A 21,689-nucleotide genomic window follows, 5' to 3' on the forward strand; every position below is an offset into this window, starting at 1 on the left:
GAAGAAACTAATAAATCTTTTGGAATTAGATGATGTTTTAGAAAATGTTTTAATAGATATAGATTTCCAATTTTTGCTGTTTTATTAATGATTCCATCATTGATTTTCATTCCTTCTCTCATTAAAAATGTAAAAATTTCATAATTATAATAATTAATACATATCCAACCTAAATTTTCTAATTCTTCTAAGTTATTAGTTGTATCTAATTTATTTTCATAAAGATATCTAAAGATATCATTTCGATGAAATTCAATTGCTGCTTCATATGCATATTTAAATGTCGAATGATTTTGTTCGCATAAATGAATGATTTCTTCATTTCCACCAGCAACTGCATATTCACCTGTTTTTTCTACATTTGCATTGTTCATAAGTAAATATTTAAAACATTTAACTGAAGAAAAAAATGCTGCATAATCAATTAATGTAACATTTGGTTTGTTAATAAATGAATATCTTTCATAAAGTGATGGTTCAATTTTTTGATTAAAATCAAAATTTGTTTGTGATGATATTTCTTGAAGTTTTTCTATTTCATCATTTCGAATTATTTTCGCAATTTCACTTGGATTATGTCCTTCTTTAATTAATTGTTTATGAAGTTCAAAATCATTCTTTGAAAGTTCTTCATAATGATCCATAAAGTATTTTTCCAATGGATCATTATAATTTCTGTTTTTGTTTTCCTCTTCAGTTCTATAGTGTGCAAAATATTTTGATTGAATGTCTTTAATAATATTTGATTCCACCAAATTTTTTTCAATGAATTTATTCATAAGAAAATTGGATTCTTGCGTTGTTTTATCGAGAAGAAAATGTATAAAGGTGTTAAATATTTTGATCTTCTTTGTTTCTTCAATTTTTTCAAGAAAATTTAAATATATCTCAAAATTTTCATTTGGGTAATAAGTAATATATAATATATAAATTGACTAACTATTATATTAAAAGATAATGGATGATTACTATCAAATTTATCGATTATTAACCTTGATGATTGAATAATATTTTCTTCATTCATGTTAAATATTAACTCCTTTATCGATAGTATCATTTCCCACTCATTGGGTAATTTACCTTTTGTCTTTTTCCGCTTATTATGTTTTTTCATATTTCCATGAAAATTTTGAACAAAGATTGAGTATGATAACCGCCATAAAGTGGCAACTCATCAAAAAGTGGTATTGAGAAGGAAATACAAAACCTTAAATCGGCCATTATTGCTTTTAACGTACTCTAAAATACTATTAATTGCTTTACAGAAAAGTGAAACAACCGAATGGAAATATTGTAAACGGTCATCAATAAATGGAAGATTGGAAAAAAGAAATAAAGATAAACTTAACTAGCGATCCAACATTTCCTCAAGACTTAGAAATTGATGACATCATTGAATATTTAATGCCTATTGATAAAAGTAATTTTACTTATACGACATTAAAATTAAATTCTTTTGTATCATACTTTCAAAGTGTTTCATTAACTCTCAACAAAAAACTTAATGCTGTTGTTCAGTTTGTTGAAGAGACTTCTAAAATACAATTTTCAAAATTGCAAAGCACCAAGAATATCACATCAAGCTTACCATACCAAATGAATGAAATCCGAATTTATCAATTCCTTAAACAAGAGCTTTCTAATCTTGAAGATTCTGTGATAGCAAATCGACAATTAATTTCAACCAATCAAATCAAAATCTTCAAGCAATTAGAAATTCTTTGTAAATGGCTTATTGATCATCCACGTCCATATCTTATTGATGTTAGTCACTCCACTATTCCATTAGACTTTAGTACTCTTCATCAAAATCCGACTCTTTACAAAACATATTTCCGACTTAAAACAGCAATCAACGAAAAATTGGAATTTATCTCAACATTCCCAAAACAAGTATTTTCTTCCAACATACAAAACATCTCATTTCTCAAATCTGCAATTGAATCGGGTCTTTCATCAATGAAAAATGAGATTAATTATTTCGAACCTATTCCTATAGAAGAACCATTATATTTATTTTTAGAATCACCATCATCTCCTCTTACTAATGCTAATTTAATTCCTATTCAGGTAACTAATGATGATAAATCTGTTTTGCAATGGTTAAACAATGCAAAAAATGAAATTTTATCGTTTTTGTCGGTTGACGATGAAAACCGTCAGAACGTTATTAACGTTTTCCTTGAGCGGTTTTTGTTCGATAGGAAATATCCACTTTTGTCATATGAGACAAAGGAACATCCTGAATTCATCAGTAAAATTGCTAAAATGGCACAACTAACCCCTGACAAAGTGGGCGTTGTAACTAAGTATATCCCAAAAGAACTTGTTTCAGAACCAATATGGAAAATATTCAAACATTCAACATTCTCAGAAGCACCTGTGGAATGGCTTCACTTAGCTCAATTTAAGGTTTGCCCACTGGACGCAGGTTATTGCTTATCAAAAGCTCATGAATCAATTTCAATCATGGCGACACTTCAAGCTACAGAAAATGGAAGCGGAGACAACGTAAAGGACTTTTTCGCAAAGGTGCCAGGATTTGATGACATTTTCGGACTATGGATATGTCTACTTTGTTCAACCGAAATTGGAGATCCTTTCGCTTTGTCGGAGTTCTTATTGCGATGGAGCTGTTTGCCTTGCTTTGGAAGTCGTTTTGCTGCGTCTTGCTCATATCTTGAAGCTTGTTTAGTTCAAATCGGTGAATTCCAAATTGAGTAAATGTGTTATAAATTAACAATATTCCATAAAGTAATGTGTTACACGAAGCTTGTTTTGTAATTTCGTCTATCAAAAAACGATTTTTATTTTATTTTTTTCAATCAATTAAATATCAAATCTGTAAACGAAACCATTTGATTAAATTCCACTGAAATGAAGTTTTAATTTCATAGTATTCTCATTTTGTGCATAAGGTCAAAAATAATAACCTTTTTACTTTATATATTTTATTCATTTTTAAGTAAAGACTTTAACAAATATTCGTTTGCGTAAGACAATTCGCAAAACTCTTTGTAATCTTCCGAAGTAATCGAACACAACTTCGCCAGTGCATCGATTGCTGCGTATTTTATCTCATTATCATTTACGCCATTTGAAATTATGTTCGATAATTCCTTTTTATGTTTCATAATTTCGTCCACATTTGAGTTATCCAAAACGATTTTCAATATTTTAAAAAATCCGAAATTCAGCTCAAACGAATTAATTAATTTTTCCAACGAAAACAAATTCTCTTTTGCCTTAATTTCTAATGTAATTAACGCGTTCATTTCGACGTTTTTATTCTCATTATTTAAACAGCTCATTAAAAACTTAAAAATATTATCATTAAAATTATTTGTCTCTCGTAAAATGGCGATGGAAAGTAGTAAACATGAGTCGTCATTCGATTCTTTCGCTTGTTCTATTAGTTCCATATTGACTTCGGCGTCTTTGTTCATTTCGATGTTCTTATATTCAGTCGAAAGTGATTTTTCTAATGTCGAAAAGTTACTTGTCTCGAAACAGAAGTAAAGTTCCGGAATTTCGAACATTATATCATTTAATACGCTCATTCTTTCGTTGGTATTTAATGAAGATATTATTCCTTGGCATAAAATTGGATTCTTTTGATACATTTTCTTCATTAACGTAATTATTAGTTCGGAATTAGTCGAATAAAAACCTTTCGTAATACAGTTGTAAATGGATTGTGAACAAAATTCGAAATCGTTTTCGCGTTTTTCGGCTATGTTTAAGATATATGTCGCGGAATAACTTTTTGATGAATTCGTTAATAATAATTTGGCCGTAGAAAAGTCACCAAACGTTAGCGAGATTTTGGATATCAATGAGTTTCCATACGTTTCGTCATCCGGTAAATTATGAATTATTTCAGTCAAATATGGATATAGATTTTGTGTATATTTGGTACATAATATCGATAATAATCGCTCAGAACCATTAACTAGATCATCATCTTTCATATCAATGATTAACATTTGGATGATTTTGTCCATTAACCCAAATAAATCTGGTGATTCGCGTTCCAACAACAAGGCAATTCCTTCAGTATTTGATTCTTCAATTAATTCTTCTAATGTTAGTTGTGGTGTTTCTTCAATTTCATGTTCTTCTTCTTGAGTTTGTTTTGAATTTTTGACTTTGAGTGCAGCTTCATCGTTTTGTTTTGAATTTTTATCTTTGAGTGCTATTTCATCGTTCTGCTTTGATTTTTTGTTTTTGAGCGGTATTTCATCGTTTTGTTTTGAATTCTTCTTTTTGAGTTTTGTTTCATCGGACTCTTTCAAATTCCTTTTTTTGGTTTTTGTTTCTTCAACTATTTCTTTTTGGTTTATATCCTCAACGATCTGATATTCAAAGTCTGAAAGAACATCTCTAATCAGATTTGATTGGTCATGTTTCTTCTTGAGAAGGATTTCACCAAAATCTTTTGATAATTCCGAAGGCCATTTTTCCAATGCAATTAGCATCGACTTTACAACTGCAAGGCGTGCTTCTGCTGCAGCATTTTCAGAGTTGTCAATTAATATTTTCTTAATGTGTTTTCCGTAAACAAATTGTACGTAATTTGTGATCGCAAGCTCAGAAGAGAGCGCGATTATTAATGTACCATTTGTAGTACGTCCAAGCAGTGGTGGAATAATCCATTCACTACAAATATCAAGACTTTTCCCGAGTTCTTTTGCGAGTGCAACTAGTGCTAAACAAGAAGACTTCGCAAGAGTAGAACGCGTGTCGCATAAGCACTTAATAAATGGGTCTTGGAGCGTCTTCAGCTGCCGTGCAAAAGTGTCACGATTTGATGCACCTTTTGCGTACGACACAAGTGTAGCCAAAGAGCGTTTTCTTTCCTCCCATTGTGATGTACGACTTAATGATTTCTCGAGCGATGAAAATGGACAAGTTCCAGTAGATGCTGCTACATCAGAGTATGGATTTTCAAACTCGGAGATTAAATTGTTGGTAATTTCTTCATTGGAAAGTTGTGGAGCTTGGACTTGTGATATCACAGAACTTCGTGATGGGGCTGATTGACGTGGATCAGAGGATATCTTGTTGAGGATACTGGGAGCATTTGATGAATATTGATTCTCTATGAGCTTACGAACAGTATCAGGTTTCTTCTGATAAAGAATTTGCGCAATTTCAATTGCTCTTACTCGAATTTCTTCAGATGGATTAACAAGAAGCGAAAAAACTGGACGAATAATATGAGAAACGCTAAAGCTAGGAAAGTCAATGATGGTTTTTTTAAAGAGAATTAAACCACTAATTTTGAATAATGGTGATTCAATAAATATTGTTTTAAGAGATGGCCAAAAATTAGATGGCTCTAGGATGTTAAGAAGATCTTCTGCAATCCTAATGGACTGTTCGCGAATGTTTTTGTTTTGATTTCCAAGATGTGGTCTTATTGCCTGGAGTAATGATGTAGGAAATTTATCTGGATAGCTTATTTGGAGCATCTTCTCAGATGCTGTTAGGGCAGCTCGAATAGCTGATGTTGATGAATCCTTATTTAGGAAATTAAGAATTATTTTTGAAAATTTACTTAATTCTTCTTCATGCAGAGAGTTCAAATCATTGGATATTTCATTGACTATTTGGATAGATGAGTTTATTGGTTGTGAATCAATGGATGCTAGTTTCTCTGATAAATTCAACCCAAAATGATATACGTTTATTTATAGGTTGAACGTTAAAAGTCGATACAAAAAGTGATCGCCTTTGGATTCAAAACCCTCATTAACACTCATCAAACGATAAAACTTTCTATCGTTGTTATTCAGTAGAAGATGAATAAAGTAAAATGTGATTCAGGAAAAAAAAATAATATAAACAGTTTACAAATTTGAGAAATTGCTTTGCAAAGCAATTCGTTTTTAAATTTAATTTTCCAATTCTATTTTAAATCATATTTATTTGTTTATAAACACTGTAAATATATAAATTATTTAAAGTCAAATTATTTAAAGTTTCAATATATTTTTTTTTTTAAGATTTTGCTAAAAGACTGAAAAATTACTAAAATTTCAATACGTTTTAACTCATTTTTAAACCTTTTAGTATATCATTCCACCTCATTAAAAATGTCACATGCTATTTCGAATGACATTAATGAAAAAACAAGGAAACAAATGTATAGACCACGAACAAGAAGTCATCATCATTCTAAAGAATTAAAGAATGTAAACAAAAAGCATGAAGAAAAAGATTTAATTAAAAAAGAAGGAAGTGTAAATGAAGCACAAATAGAGCCTCCTAAAAAGCGAAGAATTAAAACTTTACATGCTGAAAATAAAACCTTATTCATAGAAAAAATAACAAAAACAAGTCATGATACCCCTCTCAAGGAGAAATCACACAACAAACACAAAATAAAAGAAACAAATAAAAAAGAAACTCAATCAAATCCTAATATCACAAAAGAAATGACAAAAAAGAAAAGAAAATTTAAGTACATTCATAAAGATGAAAAATCAGATCCAGTTCAAACAAGTAAAAAGATTCAAACAAAAAAGGAAGAAGTAAAACACAATGCACACCATAATAATGAAGCAATGCAAAAGGAAAAACCGTTCCAACAACACATACAAAATGAAGAAAATAAAATTGTAAAAAACAATAGAAGACATCATTGCGAATCAAACATAACCAATGATTCACCCATAAAACCTATATTAAAACAAACAAAAGCACAAAAGCAAAAGCAGCTGGATTTACCAGAAACACAAACAAAAGCGAAACACAAACAAAAATTAAATTCTGAAGAAACTGAAAATATAGAAACACCCAAAAAAGAAGAAATGTTGAATGGTTACTATAGGAAAAGAGGTCCTTCGCTTAGAAGTTCCAGGCGCCCTCCTGCTCTTGTAAGAAAATATATTGAAGAACAAGAAATTAGAGAACGAAAAATGTGATATCTAATAATATATATTTTGAAATTTAATTCATTAAACCATATTAAAAGAAAATGTTTTTTTAACATTAATAATAAATCATTTTTTTTAAAATTATTGGAATATATCTCATAATTATTTTTAGATGAAATTATATTAAATTAAAATGAACATGTAGAATTCAAGAACTTATCTTCTTGAGTTAATACAACAGTAAATGATTTCAAAAAATCTTGTTTTTATTTAGAGATTCGTTGAAGATTTTAATTCTGGTCCAGAATTCAAAGCGCTGTTCAAAAAGTTGTGAAGATATCTTAGCGGTTATTCAGCTGGTTCCTTGCGAGCATTGGATGCAGATTTTCATTCGAATTGGAAGCGAAATTGCACACGTTCTTTCAGTCGATGAAAAGTCCACGGTTTTTGATCTTAAATGCATTCTACAAGAAAATTACAATTACTTGATCTCTCGTCAACAACTTATTTTTAGAGGAATTATTCTAGAAAATGATGAACATCTTAAAACTTATGGTATTAGTGAGGGAACTATACTCTATCTTTTCGTGAAAGGCTCTATGAATCGGTCCAAATCATGTCTAACTGTTGATTTTGAATTTAGAAGAACGATTCCAAAAGGCTTTGGTAGCATAGATAACATTAGGACATTCCAAGCGAACACCGGAGTATCATTAGAAGTCCTTAGATCACGAGATATTTCTTTTGATAAAATTGAGTTAAACTCCAAAAAATTCCATAAAGCAATGATGCAAACACAAAAGCGGAATCAAAGCATTCAAGATAATTGTCCAAATTGTCCAAGTATTAGACAAGTTAATTCAGTTTTCCATACAGTTATCCCTCCACCTGCAAATGAACCATCCACAGATCCTCTTCCATTTACTGATTCACATACGTATACGTTTCGCTCGTTTGATTCAACACCGCAACCAAGTCGACTTGGTTCAAGTGCAGGAAGCACATCGTGAGAACCAAAAAAAATTGAAACTGTTTCACAATTGTTTTCGCCAATGTATTGAAGCGATCACACTTCATTTTTTCACATGAGTAATAATTGATTCATGAGAATCGATTTCTTTACTCCAAAAAGTGAACGTTTGTTCCTTCTTCAAGCGAACGTTTGTATTGAATAGAAACCGTTTAATAAAAGCAATTCACATTTGTCAAAACCGATTTTATTTCGAATAAAGGATGCCGCCTAGAAAAGTTGCAAAGGTTTTACCACCTTTACCACCAGCAACATCCACTTTTACTTATAACACCGGATTTCGTTATGGGATGGGAGATAATCCACCTCAATATGGTCAAATTCCAATTCCTATCGGTACACAAGGTTGTCTTAAAGATTTAAATTTCGTTATCACCGGTACTCTTCCTTCTTTACGTAGAGAAGAAGCAAAAGATCTCATTGAAAAATATGGCGGAAAAGTACTTTCCAATATCAGTGGAAAAACTGATATTGTCATTAGAGGATGCCAAGAAGTTGGGCCAAAGAAACTTGAAGATGCTAAAAAGAAAAATATTCCAATTATTGATCAAGAAGGTTTATTCAAAATCATATCTGATTCTAATCCAAACCAACCAAAGGCAGAAAAGGCTGAAGAGAAAGAAGATGAGTCCAAAGGAATTCAGTTATCAGAAAAACAATTTCCAATATCTTCACTTTTAACAGAAAAATATCGTCCGAGGTCACTTGGAGATATCATAGGTAATAAAGGCCCAATTAACCAATTAAAGGACTGGCTAACAAATTTCTCCAAGAAAGATAAAAAAATTGCTCTTATCAGTGGCAAGCCAGGAATTGGAAAAAGCACTTCAGCTTCATTAATATGTAATCTCTGTGGGTATACTGTTAATGAGTTTAATGCTAGTGATGTTCGTTCCAAATCTGCTCTTCAAGAAATATTCAATACAACAGATTCCTTAACATTCCAACCGAAAGAAGCCAAAAAGTTAATGAACAAGACTGTATTAATTTTTGACGAAGTTGATGGAATGTCAAGTGGAGATAGAGGAGGAATAGCAACATTAAGTTCATTTGCCAAGACGACCAAAGTTCCTATCATCTGTATTTGTAACAACATCAATGACAAGAAGGTTGAACCACTTCTTAAAGTCTCATTAAGTGTCTCATTTTCTGAACCTCCCGAAGATAAAATCTTTGAACGCCTCAAACATATTAGCACTGAAGAAGGGATTGAAATTACGGATGAACAACTTCAGCTTATTGCGAATGAATCCAAAGGGGACATTCGTTACGCCATCAATTCTCTTCAATATTGGACCGGCAGCAGTTATTTCTTTGAAAAAGATGTCGAAATAACCGACAACATAACGGCCACCCTGAAAATCTTTTCTGAGGAATCGACAATCGACGAGAAGTTTAATGCCTTTTTCTGCGATTACTCAGCTGTACCATTGTTCGTTGAAGGGAATATAACATTTTCGAATCATCATGACTTATTCGAACAACTTGATAACATATCTATTGGTGATGAAATCGATACCGTAATGCGATCAACTAACTCTTGGGACTTGTTGAATCCCGAGTGTGTGGTTTCATGCTTGATACCTTCATTGTATGTTGATCCTGAATCACCAATCACATCTTTGACATTACCAAAGTTCTACGGATTTATTAGCAAACATGATAAACTTGATCGATATCGAACAGAGATATCATCGCGACTACAAAATACATGCGGAATTACACACGATGAATTATATGATTGCGCAGGATCATTAATTATTAACAAACTCCAGACGCTAAAGAAAAAACCAGAGCAGCTCATTGGTTCGCTTGAAGAATTCCAGTTGACTTTTGACGATCTCGAGCATTTGGATGAATTCATTAGTTTAACTCCTAAATCGAAGAAAGACAAGAAAGATGACTCAATGAAGAAGGTGCTGAAGCTGTACAAACAAAAGCACTCGGATAACCAAAAGAAGAGCACAACATTATCCGATGTAAGAAGTGATTATATGTTTGTGAAGACGAAAGAAAAGAAAAAGAAAGACGACAAGAAGTCGAAGAAAAAAGATGACAAGAAAAAGGAAAAGAAGGAAAAGAAAAAGAAATAATTAATAAAGTCAAAGTTTTCTTTATCGCTGTCTTTGTGATTACCAAACATACGCACGCCGACGCCATCGTTTGCTCATCAATTTGTGGAAGTCTGTGTCTGACATCGAATGGATTAAATTAAATTTATTTTATATTGTAAAAAATTATTTGGAAACTGTTTTAGACACTTCTTATTTGTGAATCCTTGTAAGTTCACGAAGAAATAGGTACATAAATGTCAGACACAGCAATTGTTCATTTGTTAACAAATGAAAGACAGGAGACCGTTTAAAGACGTTTAGTCACTTCACAATAAGAAATTGTATTATTTACTTATCATTTTATTGAAAATTTGTTTTAACAGTTCCGTTGTCTTGTGGTCACACTAAGACACCGTATATCTATATGTGCGGCTTAAAAATAGTATTGGCTTCTGACTTTCTTTTCTTTGTGAAAATGTGCTTCACCAATTTGGAGTTGTGGGTTTGCATTTTGATCATAATTGAAACCGTTAGCATTCTCTGAAGAAACTCCGTATTGTGAAGGAGTTGTGTCTGACTTATTGAGATTGTCTGAATCAATATGAATGGAATTGTGCTTTCTTTTTGAATTAGATCGATGTGGGCGTGACGTAAGTACTTTAGATGTGGAAGAATGCTGCCTCTCAACGTGATCAGGGCCATTTTCAATTGGCAAAGATTTTCGAAAATGAATTGTGGACGAATTTTGATATTCGCGTCTTGCTGGCAGCTGGAGCTGAGGTGATGGTAAAAATTTTGCAGTTGTATTTGATCGCTTACTTACATGATTTTGAATTAAGCACATTAAGGAAATCGATGCCACTTGGCTAGCTTTAGCCATAAGAGGTACTTCCAATTGAACTTCGGTTCCTGTTTGGAGGGAAGCTAATAAAATTTTAGATTTTGCAAATACAATCATTTTTTGGCTATTTGGTGAAATTATAGAAAACGAAAAATACATACAGGCTTTGTTCATATTTTCACACCTAGCTACAAGAGAGACTTTTTGATTTATTGTTGAAGTAGAAACATGAATTGGTGCTTTGATGGATTGAGTGGAACCAGTACATGCTATATCAACAAAAAACATGTCTTGATTTAGCTTAGCAAAGTTGCTAAGGATGCTTTGCGATAGGTTAACTGAAAGAAGGTTCATCTGGATGACGTAGTCCATTTTTATCCTAATTGAAAAACGCTGATTTTGCAAACAAAAAGTCGTTTCAATAAAATTCAACAAAAGTGAGTTTGTTAAATAACTGCTTTTTTTGAAAGAATATTTATCGCTCATTTTACATTGAAACTTGATGGTTTCTAGAGATTATCAGATTTAGAAAGTATTATTGCATTTCATTCTTGCTAAATATATTTAGTTAAACCAAATCTTGTTTTTAAAAGTATTCTAGCTTAAGGTTTAACGTGAATTGAGTGAAATTTCGTCCAGGCAAACATATCAAACGATAGATAAAATTGTGAGAAAATGTTTGTGTCATAGGCGATATTGATTTTTTCTCACAATTTTTCTCATGCCAATTAATGGATAAAAATGTCACCGTTTTTTGTGAGACCGTTAAAGTTTATGGTCCTTCCTTTGACATATGAAAACAAATCCATTCGTTTCATCACAGGCTCGTAAGGTTCGCAAAGCTTTCTTCAATGCAACAAAAGAGGAAAAGCACATTGCAATGTCTGCTCCACTTAATAAGGATCTACAGAAACAATACGGAATCAAACGTCTTCCTATCCGTCGTGATGATGAAGTAGAGGTCGTACGTGGACAAATGAAAAAGCGTACAGGACGCGTTGTTGCTGTCAAGCTCTCTTCAATGCGTATTAACATTGAATCTGTAACGAAACAAAAGATCAGTAATGAAACAGTTTTCATCCCAATCCATCCTTCTAATGTTGTAATCACAAAGATCAAAATGGATAAATATCGTAAGAACCTCATAGAGAAAAAGCGTCAAAATCGTGAAAAAGCTCTCCAAAAACTTGGAAGGTCAAAGTAAAGATTTCTTTGTTTTCCAGATATTTTTTTATATTGTCACCAGATTTTCCACATGGTTTCATTTTGGATTTTTTCAAAAGATTCCATCGACTGAAGTCATATCACAACTAAATAAAATGAATAAAAAAATTTTTATTCTTTAATTGAAGAAATTCATTTGTTTTTTTTTGTTGTTGTTTTTTTTTATGTGCATTTAATGTAAGTTTTGTGTATCATATTTTTGTGTTTATAGATCTACTGTAAATCGACCGTTAATATAATATTGAACGGTTTGTCACTTTTGCTTAAGCCTATTCTTTCATGAATAATCAAAATTTCCAAGACTGGCTAAGCAAAAATCAAAATCTCAGTCGTTACTTCTTTTTCATTGACCAAGAAAACAAATCTCCAAAAAATCAAAATTCTAGTAAAATTAAAAATATGATAAATCCTCTAACTTCTTTAATAAAAAAATTAGATAAGAAGTCACACAAAATTGTCGAGGCTATGATGAGCAAGTCCCAAGAGTCACTCATAAAACTTGCAAATTTTAAAGAAGGAGATAATTTAATTCTTACATCAAAAAGAAAAGTCAAATATGTAAGTTACAAAATACGTCAGTTGGAAGTAAAATCACTTAGTGTTACACTAAACGTAATTATGAATCACATGGATGATGCTAAAAAGCTGTTAAAATTATTCACTAATTATGCGTCAATCATACCAAACAATATAGTTATACAGATACCTGAATCTTTTTTCACAGAAAGTAAACCAATATCATATCAAAAGATTAATGTTAAAATTCATCGGTTACAATCATATTTACATCGTAACGTGAAATTTTTGGAAAGTCTTGAGCCACCACTATGGGTTTGTGATTTCCCAAGTTATTTTGATCAAGCTATTGAAAATGCAATGAAACAATTTGATAGTTCATTATCATACTCTCTATGTGTTCCAGAGGAAACCTACATATCTAAAGCCATTTTTTCTAGCCAAACACAACTTTTAGAGAAAATTGATAATCTTGTTGAAACTATTGGAACTATTCCTAACTCTAATTTTGTTAGTCAAGTTTTTGATTTTTGTTATTCTATAATACCTAATGCACAGTCTAAAACAACAAACGAGTTAAGTGTTTCGCTGATGATTTTCTATCGCATCATTTTCGACCGTTTATACGAGAAGCATTCGAATTTTCTTTTTCTTGATTTAAATAGCAACTTCGAATACATATCGAAAATATCACTTATACCAGTAAAGAACTATCGGTTTCCAGATGATTTTCCTATAAAACCGGAAATTAGTATTCGAGAATTTATTCACTCATTTCAAATTTTAAATAATGGTGCTATTGACCTAAACGTTTCATCTTTCGTTACAAACCCGGTCGACGCGCTATACTATGTGGATAGGGCTTTATCATATGTTCGTGAATCGCGAGTTTTGTTCGTAAAAGATGACGACCAAAATCGATTCTTAAGTTTCGATGACGTGTTTTCTCTTTTCCTTGGGATATATTTGACATCGGATTTGCCAAATATCTTTAGTTTGCAATATTTTATTGACACATATTCTCCGAAATCACTTTCGCATAAGTTTGAATATGCTTCTTCGGCGGTTACAGCATTAGTTTTACACTTAAAAGAGTTGATAAAAAAGTGTAAACAAGAAGAAAATGCTTGATATGCATTCTTTGTTAATATAAATAAAATTTAATATATTTCGATATTGATAAATTTTTAACATTCAACTTCAATAAAATAACATAGAGTACAGATCTGTATTTACCTATAAAACTATAAGAAATAACTTTAATGGAGATTTTGAAATAAATAATGCAATTTTAATGCATTTTCGTTCATGGCAATTAAAGAAGTTAAACCATATGAAAACGCAAGTAAAAAGTTTTCTTATTCTTATATGCAGCCTTTATGTGGTCTTGATCAAGGCATGACTCAAAAAGCTGTTGTACATACTGAAATATTTCACAAGGCGTTTTCAATAATTTCTGTGGTTATTGAAAAACAAGACAATATAATTTTTTCACAATTTTTTTCGACAATTCGTTCCAATTCAATCCTTCCCGACCATAATCAATGGCTTCCGAAAATGTGGAGCAAAGATTAGAAAAATATGTTCCAACATTTGAACAACTTATCTCAATCGGGATATTTACTCAGCCAGAAGTCAAAGAAATAATTCGTAAAAGACGTTCTTTTGAATACCAGTTACAATCAAAATATGTACAAATTGATAACTTCATGAATTATATTCAGTATGAAACAGCTGTTATGGAATTGACTGAACAAAGAAAAGCAGAAAAAGGAATTGATTCTACACAAAGACTTCTTTCTGATTCTGATTGGCCAAAGCACATCCATTCAATTTTCAGAAGGGCCACGCACAGATTTTCAGGAAACCTCGATGTTTGGAATGCATACTTTGATTTTTGTCAACAAACACATTCCATTAAATCATTAAATTCAGCATTTGCAGAATGTGTTCGTCTTCATGGTCACGAGCCAAAGTTATGGAAGAGGGCAGCCAAATGGGAAATGTATGAAAACGGAAATCATGAATTAGCAAAATCATATATGGAACAAGCCATCAAAAAAATACCTGGAAAACCTAGTTTATATGCGTTATATGCCGAATCAATTCTTGCTCTTACAAAACAAATTGAAGGAAGAAGAGAAATTCAAAACATTATTGAAAATTCTGATACAACCAAAGCGCCTCTTCTTATCTTTAAGAATGCTCTCTCCGAATGTAACGACAAGCCAAAGGTTGTCCGCCTTTTCCTTGAACTTTTCAAGAAATATGAGAAAGAAACAGATGAAATCATAAATCTTGGAATTGCCACCAAAGATCCAAATGTTCTCTGTTACATTGCCGAGATCGATCCTAATCCCAAAGGCAAGTTTGAACAGTTCATCCAAGAATATCCTTCACGCGAGCTTAAGATCAAATATGCTGAATATCTTGGCAAAAACAATAATCCGAAAGAAATGATAAAAATTCTTGATGACATTGGTGAATTTGATGACAACGAAGTTGCTACATTTGTTGAACTCCTTCTTAACATGAAGGAATACCAAGAAGCTTCGGACTACTTGAACACTGACGATTTGACACCCGAAATGCGACGGTTAAAGTTACGTTTGCTGAATGAGACCGTTAGCGACAACGATACGTTTATTAATTTGAGCGAAGAATTTCTTAAGAAATTTAACACGCCTGAATTGAATGATCAGTTTGTATTTTGTTTAGCCGTCAGAGAAATTCCACCAGAACAATGGATTATGATCCTTAAACAAAAGGCTATTTACATCAAACCGGAATCAATTGCAAAAGCATTAAAATTCACATTGTTACAATACGGAGAAGAAGTTGCATATGACCTAATGAATGAGTTAATGCCAATTATTGTTCCGATTCCAGAATTCATCGACGTTTCAATCGAAATACTTAAAAGCCAAAAAATTGTCGATAACTCAAAAATTCGAAGTTTGCACGAACTAAACACTACGAAATGGGGATCGAACAATGACAAAGTTTGGCTCGACTATTGTCAGTTTGAATATGACCAAAAGAATTTGACGAAACTTGAGGCAATACGAAGAAGAGCAAATAGAAACCTTGAGGACTCTATCAGCTTTAATAGAGAATATCAGGAAAGGTTTTGTAAATAGATATATTTTGATAATAAAAAATTGTTTTATTATTATTGGAATAAGTGTTTTTATCAAATGTAACTTCAGGATCTGTACTTAGATCGCACAGTGAAATATGAATTCATTCATTATATGAAACAGTTATTACATTTAATCGGTATAATATTTTTATTAAGAAGAAATTGTTAATTTAAATAAGTTAGGAAAGAAGTGTATAAAATATTACAGTTATAAAAGTTACGTTTAATTAGATAAAGTTTTATTCCTCCTAGAGGTTAAACATGAAATTATCAAAAACACTTTCTTTTCTGTAGAGACAATCATTTCGTCCAAGAAAAGAGATTAATATATCGCAAAATATATAGTCTTGCATTAGGATTTTAAGTAAAAAACTTCAGTAACTTAAATGTGAGCCTATTTTGTCTTTAGATTACATATTCAAATTTAGAAAATCCATTATTCAATGAATCAATAAAATTTATATGAATTTTTATTTTGTATGGGAATTAGAATTGACAATTTCAAATTGTGATAATTGATGTTCATATTAAAGATATTTATTTGTTTTATTAGGTATTTATTTTAATAATGTAAAATTTCAAAATAATATTTGGATATTATAAAAAATATTTTATATAGTACTTATAATTGCATCTACAAATGGTTACACAGAAATAGTTAAATTACTTCTTGAACAGAAAGGAATTAACATCAATGGTAAAGATATTTATTTGTTTTATTTTGAATTCAAAATAGGCGAAATATTATGCACTCGCAATTGAAAATAAGTAAAATAGTAACTTTGCTAAGCATTATGTTTCTTGAATAAAAATAAAATATTTCTCGAAATGTTTTAAAATGCTTTATAATTAAATTCTTTGTGAAGAAAGGAGAAAATGTCACATAAGAAAAATATCATGTTATCATTATTCCAGTCAGTTTCGAAACTAACAGTAATGTTAATGATTCAGAGGAGGATAAAAGATTTTTTTTTTTTTAAAATAATAATATAAAGTGAAATTTAAGAACGAATCATAGATAATTTTTTTTAAGATCTGGATTTTAATGCAAGTTCAAAAAGAAAACGAAATAAATACAAATTCAACTTTTTCTCCAAATTTACAGAACAAACATAACTTAAAAAAGATTTTATCAGAGTGAATTTATAACATGTTAAATATTTTCTTCTAAATAATTCATTATCAAAAAATCCAATTTTAATAACATCCAAAAAATACAAAAATTCACATTTATCAAATCAATGTTCTTCGAGCCAATTCAACTCCTTTATATCGTCGATTGCTATGTGATAAATAGCAGCCAACATTTCGAAGTCGCATGTTTCTCCAGTTTGGAGGTAATGTCTCAATTTCTCGGTTACCAAAGTAATTGGGTCACCGTCCAACATCTTTTGCAGTGCGTCTTTCATCAGCTCCTGTTCGACCTTCTTTCTTCTAATTTGATGTATTACTGGTTTCTCTGCTGTGCTACAATTCCTAAAGTAGAGACATAACATGTTTCGAATCACTTTAACAATTCCATCGAACGACGATTCGTCTTCGATGTTCTTTAAGTAGCTTAAAAGTGTTCGATAATATGAAAACGCTTTTTCAGTGCGTCCAAGTGAGTCATTAATTAATGCAAGTTGTTGATTACATTCGATTATTAGTGGACTTTCATTACTAAAATGTTTCATACGAATAGAAAGTGATTTAAGTGAATGTTCTTCAGCTTCAAGTGTTCGCCCAGAATCAATTAACACATCAGAAAGCTCAAATAAACATTCTGCAACTTGTGGTGAATCATTGCCAAATGCTGCTGTCATCGAATAAAGTGATTGCTCGATTAACGGTTGCGCCGATGCAAACTGCCGCATGGAGCGCTGGATTTTCCCTTGCAATAATGTGCACTGGGCTGTCTTAGGATGGCCAGCACCAAGTAGTGGATGACATATCTTAAGGGCTTGTTGGGAATAATTGGCCGCTTTGGTAAAATCACCAGATTCTTGAAATGCACTTGCAGAACTCATTAATATATCAGCTGTAAACCAATGTAATTCGCCAAGTTGGAACTTGACTATTTCTAACGCAGTGTTCATGTATGTTTCTATTTCTTCAGATGGACATGTCGAAATTAATGTTAAATATGCTGGAATAAGCCCTGCATGAAAATGTCGTCCAGCACCTATAGCTCCACGTGCACATACGTTAGCTTTCTTCGTATCACCGAGTCCAAGATATGCTTGTGATAATAATGATAATCCAGATGCAACAAAAATACTTTCGTCTCCATAAATACTTTGGAATAGTGAAACAGAGTTATTAAGAGATAACATAGCTTCATCATAAAAACCATTTTCAAGAAGTTTATATGTTTCATTATTAAGTCCACGAATAGAAGAACATATTTCTATTAAGAAATGATGAGGAACAGAGTTATATGAAGTTAAACTATCGAAATGTATTGGTTTGGGTTCAGTGAAATCATATGTTGAAACATCTTTAAAATCAGCTCCAGTATGGAATTGAAGAGAAAAGAAAAGTTGTGGTAAGTGTAATAATGGAAGTTGTCGAGTAATTTCGACTCCAAACTTTTCTTGAATTCTTGGAGTTAACGTTCCTTCCCAAAAAGTGACAGCGCTATCGTCGTTGCCGAGAATGAGGTTATAGAAATTGATGATTTGGGTGGTCCATTCAGTGGATTCTACCTCTGAAAGTTTTTCGCTAATGATCTGCTTGCATGTACGAGCAATCATTTCAATTTGAAGAAGAACTCTAATTGAAGGAATCATGGACATTTCAGCTAGTAATGGTAATTTCGAAACAGGGATGTTATGAGATCTCATTTGTTCAGTAAGGGATTGAGAATCAAAAACAAATAACTGCATTGAATCAAGTTCTTTGATAAATGATTTGACAGAATCTTTACTTGCCCTTTTTACTTTGGTTTTAGCGTCAAGAATCCATAACTTACCATCTCTATCTTGAATAGCTTTGGTTTTGGATGGATCAAGACCAAGGGAAGAAAGAATTTGAACATTTTCAGGTGATAAACTTTCATTACCATCAATTTTCGTCTCAAAGAAAAGACTTTTCCCACCGTAATCAATCAAACATTGTAATGGGAAGTAAACGTTATCCAAATGCTTTGTTTGAAGGAATTGAATAATTTTCATTCTTTTGAGATAATTCTTCCTTTGCTTGTAAGTAAGTTTAACAACGTTCATACCGCTGATTTCTTTGATTGTGTCACTATCAAACAAGCCTTGTCCTCTTGTGTGAGCTAAAGCAAGAAATTCACCACAAACTTCAGCAAACTTAAATTGAGCTTCAGGGTCATCTCTGGATTTTATAACAGAAGTCAACGAATTTTCGAATTCTTTGGTTTGAAAAGCCACAAGTTGGTTACAATCAGCTCTTGATAAAGATGCCATTGTCGAAGGTCTTTTCTTTTCATTTTGAATGCAACGCATCGCATTAGCTCCAAGTAATGATGCTCGCTGAACTTTACCACGAATTGAATTCGTCCACTTGATCAATGAATTTTCATCTTCTGCTGCTAGATATAAGCGTTTGTTTCCAAATTTAAGTCTAAAAACAAATTTCCTATTCCATCTTTTTGCGTCTATTCTTTTAACGTCGCAATCAATTACATTAAATGCATGACCTGTTTTTTCATCTCCTTTGGTTTTATATATAATCAAAACTTGATCAGAACAAGTGACATACCTCATTTTCCAGTTGTTAAACCAACCCTTTTTCATGAGGAAGCCTTCCATTTTTGGTGCTGGGGCCTTGGCTGGCATTATTGGGAATATTTTAAACGTACGTGATATAAAAGATATCGAAAAATTCATAACGTATGAACTTTAATGTTTTTGATGATATGTAATTAATGCATTATGATAAATATTATAATGTTATAACTTTACAAACTTAATTTTCAGATATTTTTAGGTCAAATTTAAATAATGTTATTTCACTTAAGAATTTCATCTTGATTTTCTAGAATTAATTATTCAAAAATAAAATGACATTATAAAATATATTATATAGAAAAATTTCATATAAAAAAGTACAAAAAAATGTTTACACATATTGCATTGAATGAGACTGCAGGTTGACCGGCTTGTCCCTACATGAGAACTCTAATTAATAATTTGATATTCTAGGTTTGATTAAAAAATATAGCACATCATATATGTTGAACATTATATTTTTTAAATGGTATATAATTATATTGAGTTTCCATTTTTCTAATGTCTTAATATTTATTATATTAATAAATTTTAATGTTTATTCAACTTCGATTCAAAATCCTGGAATTCTTCCAACAATTGTTGAAGTATTTTATATGATTCTTGATATGAATGATTTCTAAAAACCGCCCCCAGAAGTGCTGAAATAATTAAAATAGATAAATATCTCTATTTTCAATATCAATCCCATTTTGGACTGAAAGCAATTTCATTATATTTATGTTCACTTTTTTACATGCTACATAAATAGCTGTATTAAATATTTTTAATAATTATCAAAAACCATTATAAAACTTTAAATAATTAAAATAAATATTATATAAAACAGACAAATATCTTTAGCATTAATATCAATTCCTTCTTGTTCAAGAAGTAATTTAACTATTTCTGTATTACCCTTTTTCGAAGCAACTATAAGTGCTGTTTTAAATAATTTAAATAATTTCCAAATATTATTTTGAAGTATAAATTATAAATAAAACAAATAAATATCTTTAGCATTAATATCAATTCCTTCTTGTTCAAGAAGTAATTTAACTATTTCTATATGACCTTTTTCAGATGCATGCAAAAGTGCTGTATTAAATGTTTTTGATAATTTCCAAATATTACTATGAAATCCAAAATTATTAAAATAAATTTTAAATATAATAAATTTATAGTTTTAGCATTAATATCAATACCTTCTTGTTGAAGAAGTAATTTAACTATTTCTATGTGATCAAATATGGTTGCCCAAATAAGTGCTGTATAAAATATTTCAAACAATTTCCAAATATAATTTTGAAATATCAAATTATTTTAGTAAATTCTGAATAAAACGTTTCAATATCTTTAACATTAACATTAATTTTTTCTTGTTCAAGAAATAATTTCATAGAATCTATTTTACCACTTTTAGATGCTATAATAAAAGCTGCCTCGAATAATTGAAATAAATTACAAATATTTTTATGAAAATTATTATAAGAAATTTTAAATAAGACATATAAATATTTTCTGTATTAATATCAATTCCTTTATGTTTAAGAAAGAATTTAACTATTTCTGTCTTTTTTTTAGTTGCTGAAATAAATGCATTTTCAAAGGATACAAATAATTTCCAAATGTTGTTTTTAAATATCAAAGAATTAAAATAAATTCTAAATAAAACACGCAAACATTTTTATTATTAACATCAATACCTTTTCTTTCAAGAAGTAATTTAACGATTTCTATATAACCATTATAAGATGCTAACATAAGCGCTGTATTAAATAACATAAATAATTTCCAAATATTAAATTGAAATAGCAAAATATTTATATAAAATATGAATAAAACATATCAATATCTTTAGCATTAACATCAATTCTTCCTTGCTCAAGAAGTAGTCTCACAACTTCTATATGACCATTTTCAGATGCTAACATAAGAGCAGTTTTAAATAATATCAATGAATTCCAAACATTATTTTGAATTTCCAAATCATAACAACAAATTTTAAATAAAATAAATAAATGTTTTTTGCATTGATGTTAACTCTTTTTAGGTTTAAAATATATTTCACAAGTTCAACGTCTCCTGATTCTGATGAAAAAACTAAAATATTTTTTGGAATTGAGTGTTTTTCCAAAAAATATATTATAAGGAACAAATTTCCAATTCTTTCCTAATTCTATAAGTTTATTTTGTTCAATTTTATTATCAAATATATAACTAAAAATATTGTTTCGGTGAAATTCAATTGCTTCAAGTGTATCTTTAAATGATGAATTATTTTG

The 21,689-nt window shown here is 30.6% G+C and overlaps 8 protein-coding genes across 8 annotated transcripts; 5 read left to right on the forward strand and 3 right to left on the reverse strand.

Annotated features, from left to right (window-relative positions):
• Positions 1 to 1,596: 1,596 nt before the first annotated feature.
• GO595_008015 (uncharacterized protein) lies at positions 1,597 to 2,724 on the forward strand (the record flags this gene model as incomplete). The annotated part of the gene is made up of 1 exon (XM_067921543.1): positions 1,597 to 2,724. One exon carries the CDS (start codon positions 1,597 to 1,599, stop codon positions 2,722 to 2,724), a length of 1,128 nt encoding a protein of 375 aa, XP_067771849.1.
• A 227-nt stretch (positions 2,725 to 2,951) lies between these two features.
• GO595_008016 (CLIP-associating protein 1-like) lies at positions 2,952 to 5,474 on the reverse strand (the record flags this gene model as incomplete). Its single annotated transcript, XM_067921544.1, has 1 exon — positions 2,952 to 5,474. One exon carries the CDS (start codon positions 5,472 to 5,474, stop codon positions 2,952 to 2,954), a length of 2,523 nt encoding a protein of 840 aa, XP_067771850.1.
• Positions 5,475 to 7,258: 1,784 nt separating this feature from the next.
• On the forward strand, positions 7,259 to 7,891 carry GO595_008017 (uncharacterized protein; the record flags this gene model as incomplete). The annotated part of the gene is made up of 1 exon (XM_067921545.1): positions 7,259 to 7,891. One exon carries the CDS (start codon positions 7,259 to 7,261, stop codon positions 7,889 to 7,891), a length of 633 nt encoding a protein of 210 aa, XP_067771851.1.
• A 223-nt stretch (positions 7,892 to 8,114) lies between these two features.
• Positions 8,115 to 10,004, forward strand: GO595_008018 (differentiation specific element binding protein; the record flags this gene model as incomplete). The annotated part of the gene is made up of 1 exon (XM_067921546.1): positions 8,115 to 10,004. The coding sequence occupies one exon, from the start codon at positions 8,115 to 8,117 to the stop codon at positions 10,002 to 10,004; it is 1,890 nt and encodes a 629-aa protein (XP_067771852.1).
• A 394-nt stretch (positions 10,005 to 10,398) lies between these two features.
• On the reverse strand, positions 10,399 to 11,178 carry GO595_008019 (uncharacterized protein; the record flags this gene model as incomplete). The annotated part of the gene is made up of 1 exon (XM_067921548.1): positions 10,399 to 11,178. One exon carries the CDS (start codon positions 11,176 to 11,178, stop codon positions 10,399 to 10,401), a length of 780 nt encoding a protein of 259 aa, XP_067771853.1.
• Positions 11,179 to 11,599: 421 nt separating this feature from the next.
• Positions 11,600 to 12,010, forward strand: GO595_008020 (ribosomal protein L24; the record flags this gene model as incomplete). The annotated part of the gene is made up of 1 exon (XM_067921549.1): positions 11,600 to 12,010. One exon carries the CDS (start codon positions 11,600 to 11,602, stop codon positions 12,008 to 12,010), a length of 411 nt encoding a protein of 136 aa, XP_067771854.1.
• A 2,080-nt stretch (positions 12,011 to 14,090) lies between these two features.
• GO595_008021 (U3 small nucleolar RNA-associated protein 6-like) lies at positions 14,091 to 15,686 on the forward strand (the record flags this gene model as incomplete). Its single annotated transcript, XM_067921550.1, has 1 exon — positions 14,091 to 15,686. One exon carries the CDS (start codon positions 14,091 to 14,093, stop codon positions 15,684 to 15,686), a length of 1,596 nt encoding a protein of 531 aa, XP_067771855.1.
• A 1,240-nt stretch (positions 15,687 to 16,926) lies between these two features.
• On the reverse strand, positions 16,927 to 19,446 carry GO595_008022 (PH domain containing protein; the record flags this gene model as incomplete). The annotated part of the gene is made up of 1 exon (XM_067921551.1): positions 16,927 to 19,446. One exon carries the CDS (start codon positions 19,444 to 19,446, stop codon positions 16,927 to 16,929), a length of 2,520 nt encoding a protein of 839 aa, XP_067771856.1.
• Positions 19,447 to 21,689: the final 2,243 nt, after the last annotated feature.

The sequence above is a fragment of the Histomonas meleagridis genome (assembly GCF_020186115.1).
Source record: "Histomonas meleagridis strain 2922-C6/04-10x chromosome Unknown contig_6, whole genome shotgun sequence".
Taxonomy (NCBI): domain Eukaryota; phylum Parabasalia; order Tritrichomonadida; family Dientamoebidae; genus Histomonas; species Histomonas meleagridis.